Below are 20,700 nucleotides of genomic sequence, written 5' to 3'. Positions count from 1 at the left end.
GTCTTTAGCCACTGCTTTAATAAACTTTACCCGTCCGGACGAAAATATCCTTCTGCTCATAAAGTTCATGACCAAGTGTCCTTAACTTATGAGCTTGTTACTGTAAGTTCAGGACTACTTGTCCTTAATTTACGAGCTTGTAAGTCTAAGTTTAGGACTACTTGTCCTTAACTTTTGAACTTGTAACTCTAAGTTCAGGACTACATGTCCTTAACTTTTGAATTTGGAACTCGAAGTTAAGGACTACCTGTCCTTAATTTCTGTGTTTGTAACTCTAAGTTAAGGATTACATGTCCTTAATTTCCGTACTTGTAACTCTAAGTTAAGGACCAAATGTCCTTAATTTTTGAACTTCCAACTCTAAGTTCAAGACCAAGTGTCTTTAACTTACGAGCTTGTTACTGTAAGTTCAGGACTAACTGTCCTTAATTTATGCGCTTGTAAGTCTAAGTTAAGGACTACATGTCCTTAGTTTTTGAGCTTGTAACTCTAAGTTCAGGATTACATGTCCTTAACTTTTGAACTTGTAACTCTAAGTTTAGGACTACATTTCCTTATTTTTTGAATGAGGCATGAGTTTTGAACTTTTGATAAAGGGTCAATTTTTACCCCAAAAGAACCTTAGAAATGTAATGCATATTATTAATCTTGTTACCTTTCAAATATTACGGGACTTGATCTTGAACGTGTGTGTGTTCTAGAAAATATAAATAGAATTATTGCAGAGATTGGTGTCGCTATCCGATAGCTACAACTCCAATTCACCTTGTACTAAAGTTCTGGAGAGAGAAGTGAGAGTTCTTAACTTTTGATAAAGGGTTTTGATAAACCGAGAGAGAAGCGAGGGTTTGGGAAGAAAAAAAATAGAAGAAAGGGTAAAAATATCTTTTCATATTAATTTTAATAGAGTAATGATTATTTTTGCTCAATATTAGAATTGCTGGATAAAAAATAAATAACACCTTAAATAGTGGTTACCACACGCCATTTTTACTATGGTTATCCATATAAAAAAGAAGAAAAGAAAAAAGAATAATTTCCCAAATGCCAAATGGGCTAAACTTGTTTGACCCGCCTCTTTTAGCTCCAAGTTCCAACAACCAATTGAAGCCTCAAATACAAAAAGCAAAGTCTGTGCCTCCATTTCTCGTTTTGCTAAAAATCTTATCCTCATTCACCTTTCCTCCATCAATGGCGAAGCCAATCGTCGACACGGAGTACCTCAAAGAAATTGAGAAAGCTCGGCGCGACCTCCGCGCTCTCATCTCCAGCAAAAACTGTGCTCCTATCATGCTTCGCTTAGCGTAATTTCTCTTTCTCTCTCTACACATATAATATATGTCTAATATGTGTATATTATATTTAGGTTTATTCAATTATGTTTCTGCGCAGATGGCACGATGCAGGAACATACGATGCTAAGTCGAAGACTGGGGGACCGAATGGTTCCATCAGAAATGAGGAAGAGTTCAGTCACGGAGCTAATAATGGATTGAAAATCGCTCTTGACTTTTGCGGTAACAATTTCTTCTTCGAAACCACTGAATTTTGATTGTTCCGCTTCATTCGTTGTGCTGTTAATTAAGCTTATCTGTTTGACTAATGTATCGCTATATTTTTGCAATTTCATCTATCTGGCGTTTTGAAATCGTTTTGGAATAGCTTGTACTAGTATTTACTTATTGATTTCTGGAATTTTACTCTTAGAGTAGGTTATTTTTAAATAGCTAAATTCGAAAAGGTTTAGCGCGGGGAGAAGTTGCCAATAGAATTCAGAAATGAGTGTTGCAAATAGAACAACTGATGTTTACTTTCGATTATGCCTATAAATTGAATCTATTAGACTATGTAATTAGGTGGAGCAACAAGGGGATTAGGGGAGTGACTTTGAATAGGTATAATTATTTCACTCAATTAGCTAACTCAAAGGATAAAAGGGACGAGAGTTGGCACTACAAGCACTGATGGGCTTGTAATGACCCTAGTGAAAAGCAGTCAATTCTTTGAATTTAACTCTGAAAGATGAAAAATTATCCCATTCCCTTCCTTAAATGTTTTTTTTAATGTTGCAAACTTGAATGTAAAATTGTGTGAGTGTCCACCAGAAAGCACTATTTGATGTAGGTTTCTCTTAAAATTGTAAATGACATTATTGTTTCCTTTTTTAACATGTTGTGTTTCTCGTTACAGAAGCAGTGAAGTCTAAACATCCAAAGATTACGTATGCAGATCTATACCAGGTGGCTTCTTTATTCTTTTTCTAGAAATGCTTTTCGTGGTATTCATATGGTTTAGAAAGGATGATCATCAACTTGATTATCTCTTTACGTGAATGAGTGGCTAATGAAGAGTGAGGCGATTCTCCAATAGTTTATATTGTAGATCAGTATATAGAGAGGAAAATGTACTTCTTCCTTGTAAGCTTTAGATTTCAAATGAGATTTTCTGGAAATGTTTGTTTCTTGATAGTTCTCTTCGTTTTACAGAAGATACTTTTTAGATTTAAGGAAATCCTCGCATAGGTAGGACATACCCTTCGACCTATACACACCAATATGTGGAGAAGGAGTGAATAATGTAAATACAAAATAGTCTGTTTAACTGTGTTATTTCCCATGCTGCTGGCATGACAATTTACTGAGTGGTTATTACATATAACTGACACAACAGGTGATGTCTTGCTGACATGGCACATGAAAGTCAAATTCATATGTAATGATGAAAATACATCTTAAATTTGTGCAAGCTGGGTGTTTCTTTTTTGGGTTAGACACGTTGTAGCGATGATATTATACAGAAACGGGATCCTAGATCTTTTCATGAATAACTGAGAGTTCTCATATTATGTTGCACTTCAGCTGTTGGTAATTATGTTTTTGATTAAGATCTGTTAATGCACACATTAGTTGGGGAGCTGAACTGTTATCAAAATCCATTCCATGTTTAGCTTGCAGGAGTTGTTGCAGTTGAGGTCACTGGTGGTCCGACCATTGATTTTGTCCCTGGTAGGAAGGTAACAATTTTTTTATCCTTTGTTGATTGATAACCACTTAATAATGATATTCATGAAATGCTAACGTTTTTATACCTCTCTATTTTCCGTAGGATTCCAGTGTTTCTCCAAAGGAAGGGCGGTTGCCAGATGCTAAACAAGGTTTCATGAACTGTTTTTCTTTTATTAATATGCTGTCGTGAAGGAGTTTCATCAGTGACCTGCAAAATCTTTTTTCCCAGTGGGAATATGGCATACCTACTAATTAGTGTGGATAAAATCGCTAGTTTTTTCTCGGAAGTCATTCTTCTGTTTGCGGTGTTTTCTCAACAAGATTCAGTCTCTTGATCTGTCAATTGTTTGTTAAAATGAAATTGTAGAAGGTTGAGATTCTCTGATTATTTTACGATTGATGGTAGGTGTGCCACATCTGAAAGATGTATTTTATAGGATGGGTTTGTCTGACAAAGATATAGTGGCGCTATCTGGTGGTCATACGCTGGTAAGTAACCTTCTCTTCCCCTAGTTGTTGATTCTGTTCTCAATTTTTATTTGTTCTACTGTTGCACTAAGAACCGCAAGTGACATGTTGTAGTGATGAAACAAACATCCACAGAGCACATACCAATTGGTTCATTTGATATTGTCTTCAGGGAAGGGCACATCCAGAGAGATCAGGCTTTGATGGTCCATGGACAAAGGAGCCACTGAAATTTGACAATTCATATTTTGTGTAAGAAATATGGGCATATAAGCTAGTTGTTTGATCTTATGACCTTTTTCTTTAAAAGGAAATCCAAAAGCCTTTTTGTTGGGGAATGCCAATGTTAATATCTTTTCGGTTGCTGACTAAGTATTATCGTTCTTTTGAATCCAGGGAGCTGCTTAAGGGGGAAAGTGAGGGCCTACTGAAACTTCCCACAGACATAGCTTTATTGGATGATCCTGAGTTCAGACAATATGTTGAGCTGTATGCTAAGGTGAAGAAGTTAATTCAACTGGATGACCTAAGTTTTTTGTGGTCTAAATGTTTCAAGTTTGCTAAGTTAGGCCAATTTTGAGTTTACTAACACATTATAACTAGATTAATGCAAGATGAACAGGACACCTCTAGATTTTAATCTTCTTAATGTAGTTGTAACTTGTAGAAGGGAGTGCTTGAGATCAACTGTCTTTTAGGCACGTATGAGTCGATAGTCTTTGCTCCAGAATAATAACCTCCAAGTGTTAGTTTAAAACTGTGTTTTGAATTTTAATTTCCTGCTTTATAGCTTCACGTGTTGTTCTAATGATGATGACTGCTCTTCTGTCTTTATACAAGGATGATTAGGACTTTAATACAGCAGTAAATCTTATTTTAAGTAGGGTCTTAGACCTTTACGGTCCAAAAGGTTGGTAAACTTTGAAAATTTGGGTTTCATACTCTTTAGAGAGGTCAAGACAAGGTGATGGATCTGTCTGCAAATAAAGAGGAATCTACTGGTTTAGTGAGCTTCTGCTGGAGCTGAGAGATGAGAGAACTTTTGGAGGTGGAGAGGCTAAGGTGAAATAGAGATTGTGTATCGTTGACATGAAGAGATTTGAAGACAAGAAAGCAATCCAAAAAAACAAATAAATCTGAGTTTAGGTTTTGGATGCTCTGGATTAAATGTAAAAAGATATTTTGGATAAAGATTGCAGCAGTGCTGGGAAAATCTGGAGCGCAATAATCAAACAGTCATCAATGGTTACAGCTAGATTCTAATGTTCAGAAATAGGTGTGGACAATGCAGACGAAGCACGTGTTGGGTGTTGGTGTTAGAGTGAGTATGCAAGTCATGCACCTTAGTTAGTACATTTGAGAGATGATATTATGATTTCAGCAATGCCTTCTAGGTAGGCTCTGAACAGTCCGTCTAGCTAAGGGCATTAGAAAGTCAAATATGTTACTAAATGCTATTAGGAAATGGCGTGAGATTATCTTACCTAAAATGTAGAAAAAACCGAGGAAATAACGTCAGATTGTCTATGGACAGTGGAAGGGGCTTGAACAACCTAGAATTCTCCTATGCCCTCTTTTAAATTGGGAGGGGCAGGGAGGAACATTCCAGGGACTCCAAGCCTATTAACTTTGGCATAGAGTGGAAAGAAATGAAAGAACACACATAAATTTCAGACATGTATGTAAAGTAAGAAATCCAAGTATTTCATATTGCTATTTCCCACTTTAGGATGAAGGAAGGCAACTACATTTGAAATACTCTCCTATGATGATGAGAACAAAGTAGCATGGTACAGGGATCCAACGATGTTTATAAGTTTTGGGTAGTTTAGGATGGATAGAAATTTAATTGAAACTCTATGGTATATATGTTGGAAGAAAGCAATAGAACCAAAGGACATATGTGGGATGCAAAAGGTCAGAGAGCCTTTTTAATGACAGTTGGAAATGGAACTTTTGCGAGACATGAGAAGTTGGAAGATGTGGGAAGCTGGAGGGTGTTGTTCCTCAGGATTTCTATTAATTTACAAGTTCTTGACAGGCTGAATTGGATGGAAATTGTACAGAAAGAACAGGTTTGACAGCTTAATCGAGACTGACTTTTTGTCTTCTACTTTTTCAATCTCAAACGAACCTACAACATTTAGTATGATTTAGATAGCATCTCTTCTATTCATTTCAAGATAATTTGGTTCTTCTGTGTGTCAGAAATATTGGTTGGACATTCTGTGACTATAATGTGTACTGGCCAACTGGGCCATTCGTATTTGTCCTGCAAGTCTCTGCAAAGTGTGAAGTAATGAATGTGATCCTTACTGTTTAGATCTCTACTGTTCATATTATTGGTCATACATATATTTCCTTGAAAGCCTTTCTGCACATGATTACCGATGCTTAGTTCTTGCTTTGAAGGAAAGTTGCGCACATGCTATTCTTTCCATTACAATGAGCCATTTATTTGCTTACTGGTAGGAAAACTTTAGTGATTCATGTCGTATTTATTGAATATTGCAGGATGAAGATGCCTTCTTTAGGGATTACGCGATATCACACAAGAAACTATCTGAGCTAGGGTTTACCCCAAGTTCTGGTTCCAAGGCTACAGTGAGGGATGGCACTATATTAGCACAAAGTGCTGTAGGAGTTGTTGTGGCTGCTGCAGTGGTGGCACTGAGTTACTGGTATGAAGTGCGGAAAAGGATGAAGTGAATTGGACAACTACAGATTGCATTCTTACTGCCATATTTTCAACGTCGTACCATTAATGATGAACTGTACCTTATTTTTATGGTTTTACACACTTTCTTCAAATAATACCCTGTAGCGTCGACTAAATGGATTAATACAAAAATATAGTAAACCGGTTGTATCATGGAATTAATGTTTATATTTGATTCCCGTGCTTCTGGAAGGTTGCTGATTTCAACCTGAGTTGGTTTTGTCTTTGCATCAGATGCTTGTTGAGTTTATCCTGTTAGGAGTTTGACAAGGAAACGGTAGGTCAGACGAAGAGAGCATAATAGACTGCTACCAGAGATTTATATACCATTCATTTGTTTGCACGTTCCATGTGCGAATTATTGAGTGGCATACCTGCTTGTCTTGCCTAACGTCGTCAGTGATTGTTGTTGCCAAAATAAGCAGATAATTATGGTTTTTTCCCAGTTTTAAAAGTTTTCTTGCCCCAATTTTTTGGGTCATGTTGTTTGAATCTGGCCCTTGTCACACCTACACCTACCCCAAGCATATGCCAAGAAAGAGACGCTTTACTACTGTGTGCTTCAGTGTACGAAAAGCATAAAAAACACAAACATTTTGCTTTGCATGTTGAGTGGCTCAATCTGGTTTACGTTTGATGTTCTAAACGCTTATGAGAAGGGTTCGAACTTTGGGTGTGCGGTACTGTATTTTGTTTCAGTTTTATTGACTATAACAATAATCCCAAAACTATGGTGGGACGGTATGTTTCACTCTCTCGCTACTCGTACTTTAATCAAAAGACTTAAGCCCCCTACTGAAAATAGGTCACCAAACTACCATTGAGAGTTTTCCTTTTGAAGCCCAGTTGCTTAAGATGAGTGGATCAGGCAGAGCCAAAAAAGCTTCCGTGACTCAAGTTTCATATCTGGGAAAAGAGAGTATGAAGGGACAGCCCTCGGCTGGATCTCTTTTTAGGTATGATTAGAAGCGGATCCAAGATTTAAATGTATGGATTCAATATTTAAGATTTTCAGCATTAAACTAATTATAATGCATTTGTTGTGATTTCAATAGATTTTTACATATATTCTATACTCTATGTCGAAAGTTATGTGTTCAGATGAACTCATAACCGGAAGGCTACATCCGACCTTGCTACGATTCCATAAAATATCTATCACTAAAGTAACTATGTTTGAAGCTCAAATTATTTGTAGTCCGCTATATAAATTCTCACTATGATTTAACCCTTTTCAAACCCATTTAATATTACTGAGGAAAGCTCCGAATGTATATATATTATATCCCACATAGGGAGGTGTTTCTATCAATAATTTGAATGAGGAGGAAGCAATTACTGAAGCATTATCCACCAAACAGCAAACGTGGGACAGTGGACAGAGACCCAAGAATGGCAAAGGCAGGGGATGTCACATGGGAAGAGATATAGAGACTAAAGAGGTAGGTAAACAATGGTGTTTTAGGACAGTCCCACAAGTCTTCTTCATTATACCTAAGCACATGATCTCCACGAGCCCCCGAGTTGGGTTCTCACCTTATTCTTCCATAATAATATCGCCTACCCATTACCAACCATCTCCCTTTCGTTATGAATTTAACTTATATACAAGGACAACAAAGTAGTGATCAGAATATGAAATTTATGAGTTACTAACTTATTACTTGCAAACTCATAGCTCGTCTTAATTATTAGATTCACAATTAAATATTTATATAAATTTAATAGATTTCCTAATACAATTACATGGTCTAGCAAGAGTTACTAAGCCGAGGGTCTATTGGAAACAACCTCTCTATCCTCACAAGGTAGGGGTAAGGTCTGCGTACACACTACCCTCCCCAGACCCCACGGTGTGAGATAATACTGGGTATGTTATTATTGTTATAACTAATGCACCAACCATTTTCCTTTCATTACAGATTTAACTTATATATACAAACTTTTACACTATTATTATGTTTTAGCCTGTTGTAATGTACCAATTATTTTTCTTTCATTATGGATTTGACTTATAGTATATAGTTTTTACTCTATATGAGTGTTTTAATCCTCTCTAATAATTTATCTCCCCTTTTTTCTTCCTAGTTTTTATACTCAAAAACGGATCAGAATAATATTCTCAACTTATGTACCGCTACTCATACTTGTAACCTATCAGTTGAAGGTGAAAGTGAATTACACTGAACTAACCTCTATGTCATCACAATTCTTATTTTTTTCCCTTGAACTTCTGCCTTCGTTTATCAATATAGATATTATATTCGGATATCTCAAGACTGGTCTTCTGGTTCCCATTTGCGAGGAAAGAGTAACATAGGAGGGGCTTCATATTGAGTAGGGTCTCTAAAAGAACCTAGCTCATTTTAGTGGCCGGTGTGTGGGACATGATAATTTAATGCACAAGAAATTGTTTGACCAAAAAATATAATTTTCGGTTAAACTATTAAATTCATGTAATAATGGGTTAAATCTAGTTAAGAATAACAACTCTAAATGCTAATCTCGAAAGCGTGCAGTAAATGAGAACAGATCCCGTAAATGATTGATGACAATCAATGCAAAATATTATTAATGCATGAACATTAATGGAGATATAACCACTATTTTAAAAGGCGTTTTCGGGGCGAGGCGTACCAAAAACGCCCTGGAACGATGGTGTGGGGCGAAAGTCTCAAGAGGCGTACGCCCGGGCGTTCGAGGCGCGTTTTTTTTAGTGAGGAGTATGCCCCAGAGATTTTTTCAAATTAAAACAAAATTTGTTGAATTAGTCCTTCATATAATACCCAAATTCTCAAAAGTCAGTTTGGTAATTACTCAAAAGGTTTAAAAAGGAACTCAAAAGTATTAAATTTAAAAGTCAAGACCTTTTTTTATTGATTTAAGCCCTAATTCATGGTTTTTTCCAATTTTTTATTTTGTCCGCTAGTGTGCTAATATCTTCCAAAAGCAATGAATATTTAATTTTTTTTTACAAATACAAAGAGAACTACATTCTCCTTCATAGTAGCAAATTCAAAATTCAAATTGCAGGTTAATCGTCCTTTTTGTTTCTCCATATAGAAAACTTTATTCTTTTAGACTCAAATTACTTGTGCTTGTAAGTAGCGTATAATAGATTATTTTGATTAGTTTTTTGTGGGGATGGGGGAACACATATATATAGTTTTCTTAAATTTTTATGTTATTTTACCTGTTTATAAATATTTACTGTCATTATATTATTTTATAAAATATTAAAAATTAAATACCTATGGGGCTTACGCCCCGCTGAGGCATATGTAAAACGCCTCGCCTTACGCCCACGCCTTTTAAAACACTGGATATAACTAACAATAAATAGTAATAAATGACATTTAAGTAAATTATAAGGAGAATGATTCACCCAATAATAAATGGATTGGACGAATATTTCTCACGACAATGATGAGTGACAGAAAGGTCCAAGATTCGCATGAACAATCCTCGGATCTGGTGGAAAGATGGGGAATAATATGAGCAAGAATCTTTATCAAAAGTTAATCTTTGTATTTTTGTAAGAGAGAGAGAGTCTTATTCTCAAAAGTGTTCTTATCAAATGAATATCACATGCATTTTTTTCTTTTTCTTTTCCCTTATATCTTCAACACATATCCCTAGTAAACCCTAATAGTACAAATGAATATTCATAAGAATATTCTCTCTAATATCTTATTCTGAAAACTAGCAATTATTGTGCTTTACGCAGTGCTTGACCTCGACCATGATTGACACCTCGGCCACGAATTTTGCTATCTTCTGATCGACCTCGACCGACTTTTTTCTTAATGTCATATTAGACCAAATACCCTTAGGGCAGATTTTGGCCCATACAGAAATGTCACAATTGAGATTCTAATTAACATGTAGACATAAAGTAATTTTCGAATCACCTTTGTCATCATATTAAAAAATATTTCTATGTTGGAGTTCAATAATTTATATATATACATAGTGAGATCTATTTTAATGAATTTTGTTACCATTTATATACATATTACAATTCTATTTTTATCCTATTTGCACAGGTATAATTTTTCATGAAAGAATTCAATTGAATCCCTCCCAAACAATTAGCTCGTCAGTTGAGTCGGACTAAAAGATAAGGATGGAGTTTGATATTTAAGCACTTGAGTGGTGGTAGTAATATTAAGAGGGAGGCCAAACATGTTGTAGAAGGTAATGGATAAGCTTATAAGGTTGGTTTTTAGGATCTGATAAAACGAAGAATTACGTGTGGCAATAAAATCCAAAACCGTGCCGTAGTTCAACATCAAAATTTTAGAGGGTGGGGAACTATTTTTTTGGACGTGACACAAGGGAATGCAAAAAGTTGACAAAAGGTAGGTAAAACACACACATGAAATTATACAAGTGGACAACTCTCGTTCGAGTCATCAAAGCCAAGTTGATAGATTTCAGTATATCGTGAAGCATAGGCACAAGTTGTTATCACAGTTGTTTTCAGGGAGAAAAAGAGGAAAATGAGATAACGTTTTTTGGTGGTGGGTAAAAAACAGTAAAATTGCTCTGCAAATTGGAGGTAGATAATCATAACTAGACTTTTGGTTCGTGTTAGTTCGGGATTATAATTCAGGAATTAGTTACACAATAAATCTTAATAAAGGAATTATTATGCTATTGTAAGATATTTTTATGCATGAATTAGTTATGTTAAGCATATTTTCTCTTTAACATTTGAATCTTTGTATTGTTAATAATCATATATCTTTTTCGCATTTTATCCCGTGTAAAATAATATATATCATATAACTTAATGTAAGTAAAATTTAATATTTTCAATCAAACGCGACATATAATGATGCATGACTTTTTTTATGAATATAAGTTATAAATAATGACAGTATAAAGAACTTTTATCCCATCAACTTAGTTTGATCGATCATATATATATATTCTATTTTTCAGCTTGCTATAATAGACGTGTTATTATTATAAGTTAACTTAACCTAACGGTGTAAAAAGTTATACACAATCAATACATAAAATGTGAACTCTCTTTTTATACGAGCAACCAAACACTACATAAATTATACATCCTTTACAAAATATAAGGGAGTATTATCGTATGCTAAGATTATTTTTTCCAATCTTTCCAACTTAACTTCCCTTAGCAAACAAAAAGGTGAATCAACCTTACCATATGCAACCCTACTTGTTGCCTAAATTAACTTGAACCACAAGCCTTGTGGAATAGGGGATCTCTCTCTCTCTATTTCTTTAATAATGAAACAAACAAAAAGAGAGAGAAGCGGAAGGTGAACCAAAACCCATATAAAACTACAATCACACCCCACATCCATTTTCCCCTAATTTCCTAATGTTTCTCTTCTTTTTTTCTTCCATTATTCTCCAACCTCCATCTCTTCTAGAAACTCTAACAATATACACCCATTTTACCTTTTCTTGTATACTATAGAACCAATACAGAAAAACTCCTCCCCACTATCTTACTTGTACAACAAAAATATGTAAGCCTAAAGGACTGTGAACAATTCTTCACCAAATGCCCACTACAACTAACCAGAAACCTAGCTAAAATATTTAAAAGAAACCAAGAAAATTATTCAGTCAATTTGCACTGCCACTCTTTTCCTTTTGCATCTTATAAAGTATTACTAATATCCAAAAAAAGGAAATGTGTTTTATAAGCTCTATGTAACGATGATGTCAAAAACATTTCAACAATCATGTTACTTATAAGGTGATTAACCTAGTAAAATTGGTAATTGATATCTTATATATATTCATGTTAAAATTCACTAATACTGTTTAAATAGTGTATATAACTTAAATCCGCATAATATATATATATATATATATATATATATATATATATATATATATATTTATATTTACAAAATTAGTTTAACTTTGACCAGTTGTTAAGACAAACTTTCTGTAGAACCCCGCAAATATAATTAAGGTTGTTAGTACAAACAAGAGCACTAATGATACTATTGTTATTTTTTAAATTAGTAGTCTGTAAGAAAAGTGTCTGGTACATGTCGTCCATTTGGTTGGGAAGATTTTGACTAGTAGTTAGCTAAATTATTATAAGATGTGGTTCAGAGTTTTAGTGACAAACCCAAAAAAAATTCAAAAAAATAAGTAGTGAGATTAGATCACAAGACTCTCCTTTGTCCTAAATTTACTGGATCGTTATACCTCACTTTGCACCTACCTAAAATTTACCTTTATTTAAATCAACGCCACTTTTGGTCCTTGCCCCCCCCCCCCCCCCCCCCCCCATTTTCTTTTGTTGGATTTCCTTTAGCAATAGTATACCAGTTATGATTTAACTTATATATATTGATGTATACAGGTAAAATCGAACTCAGGATTTGACCGAACATCTGACACGACAATTTGGGATCGAGAGATGGTGTTAAAATCTCAGAGATTGGTTCCTGCCTTGCCAAATTAGCCACCGAAATCACTAGACTTGCCTTCGAGTTTACCGAGGTCATAACCGGCCCCGATTATAACGGTCTCAAGGAAAATATTGCCAGCTTATTCGACAAGGGTACGAAATTCCCGCAACTAATCGGACATTATGGCAGAAATCACGGAACATACCAAAAAAGGGGGACCAATAGTCAGCAAATCAAGGACTCTTTACCTTTTATAGAACAATAGAATAATACCCTAAAAGTAGGACTTCTCTAATATATAAAGGGGGCCTAGCGACTCAAGAAAGAACATTGTAACATACACTCATAAGCAATACGTTATCGTTATTCTTTAAGTTTTTATTCTTTGGTATCTTGGTGTCAATGAAAGTACATTCAACTTGAGGGTGGACAGCTTTCCTAGGCTGAAATTATCAAATTCGTGTGGTTTACAGTTAATTTATCGTTATTTATTTCAATTGCTATCAAGTTTATCATTTGGTATCAAATTAATCCGCATATCCTTTAAACCATTAACAAATTTAATTGTTATCCGATTTTGAAGGCAAACAGTTTGGCGCCCACCGTGGGGCTAAGGATAATAACGGTAATTTGATACAAATCATCATAACACACCCCCATTTTACACTTACTCTTTGAAGTATTTCTGATTTCAGGTTAGGGTCGGAATGTCAAACCCACAGTCTGTCCCTCTAAACATAGACGCAGAATCCGGCCACCATGGCAGGAACAACAATGCATCGCTCGGTAACGAGGCAACACCGGTCGATCTTGGTAGAATCCCGGTGGTGGTTCCCATCGACTCCTGTTCGCATATGGCCATCGACACAAGCCAGCCCACCGAACCCGAAAATAGTGTGCGCAGGGAAGTGCGTTCGATTGCCCAAAACACGCACAACGACGAAAATGATGGGATCAACCTGCGTATGATCTTCTAAATACTACAGGCTCAACATACGTCGATAGCTCAATTGCAGAGCCAAGGTCGAACACCAAGCAAGAATGAACCCGAGCTCCCCCAGGAAGCCATCCGCATGAACGAATCAACCTCGGAAAGAATGAGCGAGAGTGAATCAGGGACTAACCCCAAAATCAGAAAATTGCTCAAAGAATTGACGAAACGGATAGAATCAGGGGAAAATAAAATTGAAGCCAACGATAAAAAGGTAAAAACCTACAATTTCAGGGTCGACCAAATCTCGGGAGCACCCTAAATACTGAAGAGCTTGGATTCCAATAAATTTATTTAGAAACCTTTTCCCCCGAGCGTGACTCCAAAGCCGATCCCCAAGAAGTTTCGCATGCCCGAAATTCCTAAGTACAATAGAACGATCGACCCAAATGAGCATGTGTCCTCCTATACACGTGCCATCAAAGGGAACGACTTGGAGGATGATGAGATCGAGTCTGTCCTGTTGAAAAAATTCGGGGAGACCCTATCTAAAGGAGCTATGATATGGTATCACAACCTGCTTCCCAATTCTATTGACTCGTTTGCAATGCTTGCAGATTCCTTCATAAAGGCACATGCCGGGGCTATAAAGGTCGAGGCCGGGAAGTCAGACCTTTTTAAAGTAAAACAGAGGGATAACGAGATGCTCAGAGAATTAGTATCCGGTTCCAAATGGAAGGGATGGATTTGCCCCCGGTCGTGGACGGTTGGCCCGTTCAGGATTTCACCCAAGGACTCAACGTTCGAAGCTCGCTGGTTTCACAGCAGTTGAAACAAAACTTGGTAGAATATCCAGCAATCACTTGGACCGATGTCCATAACTGGTACCAATCAAAAATCAGGGTCGAAGATGACCAGCTTGGGACCCCTTCCGGATCCGTACCCCATGTCAGGATCATCGACCGATTCAAGAGAGACACCAATCATGAACCTAGATCAAACCTGGATCGGTATCAACCATACAGTAGGGACCGGAGAAGCAGCGGGTCTGGGCGAAACCCTATGAGAAATGAAAGAAGAAATGATCTAGGACAGAACAACCGAGGACTCATGAGCAAAAACGACTTCGACAGGTCCATCGGGTCTAAAGAAGCACCAAGGCTATCATAGTATAATTTCGGCATCGATGCCTTTGCTATCGTGTCCGCCTTCAGACACATCAAAGATACCAAATAGCCACGACCTTTGCAATCCGATCCAGCCCAAAGGGATCCTAACCTAATGTACAAATATCACGACACTCATGGTCACAGAACGGAAGATTGTCGACAATTAAGGGAAGAGGTAGCCCGACTATTCAACAACGGACATCTCCGAGAATTCCTCAATGATCGGGCGAAGAACCATTTCAGGAACATGGATTCTATTAAATGAACCAAACCAGAGGAACCTCAGCATGTCAAAAACATGATCATCGGTGGGGTCGATATCCCCCAGGGGCCGATGATGTAGCGCACCTAACTTTCCATTACAAGGGAGAAACAGACACGAGATTACCTACCAGAATGAACCTTGTCGTTCAATGACAAAGACGCAGAGAGGATCGCACAGCCCCACAATGATGCACTGGATTTCAACTGAAATTAGGATTTGACCGAGCATCCGACACGACAATTTAGGATCGAGAGATGATGCTAAAATCCTAGAGATCGGTTCCTACCTTGCCGAATTAGCCACCGGAACCACCAGACTTGCCTTCGAGTTTACCGAGATCATAACCGGCCCCGGTTATAACGGTCTCAAGAAAAATATTGCCAGCTTATCCGACAAGGGTCCGAAATTTTTGCAACTAACCGGATATTACGACGGAAATCACGGAACATACTAAAAAAGGGGGACCAACAGTCAACAAATTAAGGACTGTTTACCTTTTATAGAAAAATAGAATAATACCCTAAAAGTAGGACTCCTCTAATATATACAGGGGGCCTAGCGACTCATGAAAGAATATTGTAACATACACTCATAAACAATATATTATCGTTAATCTTTAAGTTCTTATTCTTTGGTATCTTGGTGTCAATCGAAGTACATTCAGCTTGAGGGTGGACAACTTTCCTAGGCTGAAATTATCAAATTCGTGTGGTTTGCAGTTAATTTATCGTTATTTATTTCAATTGCTATCAAGTTTATCATTTAGTATCAAATTAATCCGCATATCCTTTAAACCATTAACAAATTTAATTGTTATCCGATTTTGAGGGTAAACTGTTGATAATATAAATAATTTTTATATTATTAATGTATTTTAATATGTTAGTAGTAGATTATATTCATTTCCAGATTGCATAGAGTAGTAACTTTTTTGTACTGTTAGTTCATAAATGTTAAACTCGTACATATAAAAAACTTTAATTTCTATAAACTGCATAACATAGTTAGGTATTTAATAACCATTTACATGCAACATTGATGATCTATAGCAAACATGAATTGGTTACCTGTAAAACATACTAAATGACCTCTTACAACAAATAAAATACACCAATCACTTTTTTAAATTATTAATGTATAATATATTTTAAATCAATATCATTATAGCATTAGAAAAAGAAGAAAGAATGGACACCAGCCACTCCTCTCAAACATGTCTTACCAACTCGCATCTAGAAGCATTATAAGGTCACTTGGCTCCCCACCTCCACCCCCACCCCCACCCCCACCCCCTTTCCTTGTATACCACCCCCACGTCAGTGGGTCCCTCATTTTTTTATGGAGTCAAAAGCTTATAAAATCCCACCTCAATATAATTTCTGCAAAAAGCCGGCTTTGATTCTCAATACCACTACCACCAAAGCCAAAAAAACTTCCATTATAGTTTCCACCCTCTTACTACAACAACTACTACTACTACATACTACTTCAAAAAAAGAAGTTGTTTTAGTTTCTTGGTTTAGTTTTTCAATTATTAAGCCAAGGAAATTAAAGAGGAAAACCGGTCATGGGAAGGTCACCGTGTTGTGAAAAAGCACATACAAATAAAGGAGCATGGACTAAAGAAGAAGATGAAAGGCTAATTGCTTATATTAGAACTCATGGCGAAGGTTGTTGGAGGTCTCTTCCTAAAGCTGCTGGACTTCTTCGGTGTGGAAAAAGTTGCCGTCTTCGTTGGATTAATTATTTGAGGCCTGATCTTAAACGTGGTAATTTTACTGAAGAAGAAGATGAACTCATTATCAAACTCCATAGCCTTCTCGGTAACAAGTACGTCTTTCTTATTATTTCACTTTAGTCGAAAATGACAAAAATTCTCCCTTTTAATTGAGGGTTGGTTTAAAATAGTCGTTCAAATATATACTTGAACAACTTTAGTTCATTATGATTGAGCATTCTTTTGTTTTAGTTGGATTTAAAACACAACGCGATAATTATATTCATGGAATTGGCTCGTGAAAAGTAAGTGAGCTGTTTAAACTGAAGAAACTATTTTCAGATGGTGTCAAAAGAAAAATCCAAAGTGGTCAGAAAAAATAGATTATATAATTAACTATTTAAGTTAATTCTTTATGATTTTTCAGTTTAAAGTTTACTCGCATTTCTCCAGAATTAATTCCGTGAATAATAATTGCCGGGTTGTGTTTTAATATAACGAAAAGGAGTAAAGGTGCACAATGAATATTCAAGGATTATTTTAGACCAATCCCTAAACATGAGGAACTGTTTTTTGTCATTTTGTTCAACTTTCATAACTAAAGTTCAATTAATTAAAATGTGAAGTAACTTGGCATTTATTAGTTACCTTCTTCTTCTTCTTCTTAATTTTCAGATGGTCACTTATAGCTGGAAGATTACCGGGAAGAACAGATAATGAGATAAAAAATTACTGGAATACACACATAAGAAGGAAACTTTTGAGTCGTGGTATTGATCCTACTACACATAGGGCAGTTAACGAGCCTAATACAACTCCAAAAGTCACAACAATTTCTTTTGCTGCTCGAAATAATAAAGATGAAGAAGATCAGAAGATGGTCAATGTTAAAGGTGAATTATCTGGGCTTAGCCAAGAAGATGAAATTAGCAGCAACAGCAGCCATTTTCAAGAACAGTGCTGTCCTGACTTAAATCTTGAGCTCAGAATTAGCCCTCCTTATCAGCAGAATTACCAAAATGATCAAGATTTGAAACCGAGTCCAAGGTGTTTTGCATGCAGTTTGGGCATACAAAATAGTAAAGATTGCAGTTGCAGTAAAAATAATATGGGTAATATTGCAAGCTATGATTTTTTAGGATTAAAGACTAATGGTGTTTTGGACTATAGAACTTTGGAGACTAAGTGAAAGTTATTTGGATTAACTTTTCTTTTTGCCCTCTTGTGCATTTGGGTAAGAAAGGAAAAGAGGATTAAGAAAGACAGAGCTATTAGTTTAAGTTCTTTCGATTTTTCTTTTATTTCTAAAATTGAAAGTATTATTATATTAAATTGAAAGCAGTATAGCAGTGTACCTTAAGACATTTATACTAGTAGTATCATTTTGGAGGAATTTCCTGATTAATGGGTCTGCTGTTGTACTTCTTTAATCTTTTAGTCAACACTTTTTGGTTACTATAACATGTTAAATTTTTGTAAGTAGATAGTATAAAATTATTAATAAAAAGTGAGATTAATGATTTAAAAAATAAATTTTTATACATTAAGATATAAAAGATATATGAACGTTGCGTTTTTTTCATCTTCAAGAGACTGATTTCTTTCTTTCCTTGTCTAATTCTTTTATATTAGGTTTTCCTTGTCCTACTATATGGTTCCCCATGTCGATGAAACTTCGTTTATATATTATGTACATTTATTTATTCATTTGACATAGAGAATTTTGAAAGACTCACTTATAACATTTTCTGCTCATCACTTTTTCTTTTTCTAAATATAGACTTAGTAAGCTTTTTGTCTTTTTAGAGAAAAAAAAAAGAAGATTTATTGTCAGAAGTACGATTGAGAGTATATAGGATCTGTATGTGGGATAAAGGGTACCAACAAAGATTGTGGAGAGTGACAAGTATTACTTTATTTTTACTAAAGATCTTGATTTAAAGCCTTTGGTATGTAATCATTTTTGTTAGGAAATGTTTAGGCTCTAATATGAATATCGAACTCCTAATAAAAAATAAAAAAAGAAGTGGATAAAGGGTTGGAGCAATGGATAAGCAGTGAGAGGATGTGAAGAGAAGAAGAGAGGAAAAAAGTGGGTAACCTATCTCTTCCATTCATAATAATAAGAAAAAAAAGAGTGTCTCAAAAACTAATAGATAAAATTGCGTGAAGAAACTAACAAACAATTATATATCCGTAGTACCATTCTTCCACCAACCTAACAATTATTGTCCTAGCCATGACCTAACCAACCATTCCCCCACGCCAAGATTTTAAATCTCTACTTCCATCTTTCTCCTCATATCATTTCACCTTCTCCTTGCAGTATTCACTGCTTATTACATGTACCAAATGAAATTTGTTTATTTAGCACAACAAGTATGGCGGGGTCGTCGATGAATGAGAATCGTTTACCCTTAATTAAAAATTTTGGAATGGAGCTCTGGAATAAAAAAGATTTTGATGGGAAATATTTTCCTTTTTAGTGGGAATACATGCACAAACGTGAATTAACAACCAGTAAATTTTGAACACAGAATGCATAAAGGAAAAAAAGAAAAGAAAATTGATGATTTACTTCCTTTCTCCTAAAAAACAAGATAGCATATCTTTACAAGTGCGGTTGTTCAGAGTAAAATGTTTGAAAGTTTAAATGTGGTTCTAGAAAAGTGTTGAATAATAGTTTAAATTCTTAAAACAATAATAATTTAAATTAGTTTGACTTATTTGAGGGTTTTTAAAGTCTAAATTTTCCGGGACACGGACCAAAAGAGAAAAGAACAATTTTAATTGAATGGAAAGAGTACTCCGAACATTCACGGCAGATTCAAATTAAAACTGTAAACAATGTCAAGTTATCTAAGGAAATAACTAATTAAGAATTTTTCAAAAGAATTATGACATGAAAATATACTTTTTAGAGAAATCTTCAAATTAGAAGGGTAAGAAGTTAGAAGATGAAAATACAAGGTAGACAAGGATGGTTGCGATTGAGATGAGTGTTCTAAAGATAAGGATTCAAATTTAGTATGATATTATCAAAATTGGTTAACGATTCATTTAAATATCACAATCTATCTTTTTTTCACTAATTTAGAGTGAATCAAATATCAAGCGGCCGCTTTTCAAACTTAAATATTCCACACAAACGTAACGACACCGAGAAAAGGAAAAGTCATCGTTACATTTTTTTTTGTACTCGCGTTGTCTGGATTAATTTATCCGTACTTCGACTAATTTCACAAAATAACTCTATTTATTAAAAATGGGACTTTAAAGCCAATAATTTTTGTCGTGTTTCAGAATACGTTTAACCAATATGTTAACTAATCGAATAAGATAAATTGGGTCGGATTTTACTATTTTTTCCTTCCTATAGTACCTTGACGTGACATGAGCGTGAAGGTTCATTTCTAGTTAGCAAGAATAAGAAAGCAAATGTAGAATCCTTTAAAAATATGTCTGTCATTACGTGCGGCTATCTCCACTATAGAAAGAAAAATTGAAAAAACTATCACATGTGCGGACTAATTCGGGTTCATATTTTTCTTAATTATCTGAAATGTTATGAAGGTAAAATTTTCTTTTTCGGTGTTTAATCTCTAAGTCAAAAGTTTGGCCGAAAAAAAACATGTTATCTAAATAGTAGTTTAATAGTAGCTTAATTCGGGATTTTTGGCACAAGATTTAGTATAGAAATGTCATTGTTTTCCACTTCATGAATATGACAAAACGTAAAATATATCAGATTAAAGTTTAAGATCACCGCATATTAATTGTCTAAAATTGTTCAACGCTCTGTATTTTTATTACGTAGAACTTTTGTACTAATAGTTGGAAGATCCCAATTTTTTAGGTTTCACTTGAGACTTCCATGGGCACGAAACATGCATATTCGATGGTTGTTTGGACTTGGCATCATAGTATATATGTTAAATAGGAATTATGAATTTCGAGCCTAACTTAACATTAAAGGTAGTTAATGAAAATTGTCTAAACTCATGTAAAAAGAC

General features: G+C 35.3%; 2 protein-coding genes across 2 annotated transcripts; both read left to right on the top strand.

Moving 5' to 3' along the window:
* Positions 1-1,051: 1,051 nt before the first annotated feature.
* LOC104110367 (L-ascorbate peroxidase 3) lies at positions 1,052-6,404 on the top strand. The gene is made up of 9 exons (XM_009619840.3): positions 1,052-1,304; positions 1,393-1,517; positions 2,191-2,240; positions 2,948-3,013; positions 3,106-3,154; positions 3,412-3,494; positions 3,646-3,725; positions 3,870-3,972; positions 5,988-6,404. The coding sequence occupies exons 1-9, from the start codon at positions 1,192-1,194 to the stop codon at positions 6,180-6,182; spliced, it is 864 nt and encodes a 287-aa protein (XP_009618135.1). The 5' UTR covers positions 1,052-1,191; the 3' UTR covers positions 6,183-6,404.
* Positions 6,405-16,353: 9,949 nt separating this feature from the next.
* Positions 16,354-18,080, top strand: LOC104110368 (MYB-like transcription factor 4). The gene is made up of 2 exons (XM_009619841.4): positions 16,354-16,800; positions 17,363-18,080. Exons 1-2 carry the CDS (start codon positions 16,538-16,540, stop codon positions 17,874-17,876), a joined length of 777 nt encoding a protein of 258 aa, XP_009618136.1. The 5' UTR covers positions 16,354-16,537; the 3' UTR covers positions 17,877-18,080.
* The last annotated feature ends 2,620 nt before the right edge of the window (positions 18,081-20,700 follow it).

The sequence above is a fragment of the Nicotiana tomentosiformis genome, chromosome 1, assembly GCF_000390325.3.
Source record: "Nicotiana tomentosiformis chromosome 1, ASM39032v3, whole genome shotgun sequence".
Classification (NCBI taxonomy): domain Eukaryota; kingdom Viridiplantae; phylum Streptophyta; class Magnoliopsida; order Solanales; family Solanaceae; genus Nicotiana; species Nicotiana tomentosiformis.
The sequence above is the reverse complement of the archived record's forward strand: the minus strand, read 5'-3'. Positions and strand labels throughout refer to the sequence as shown.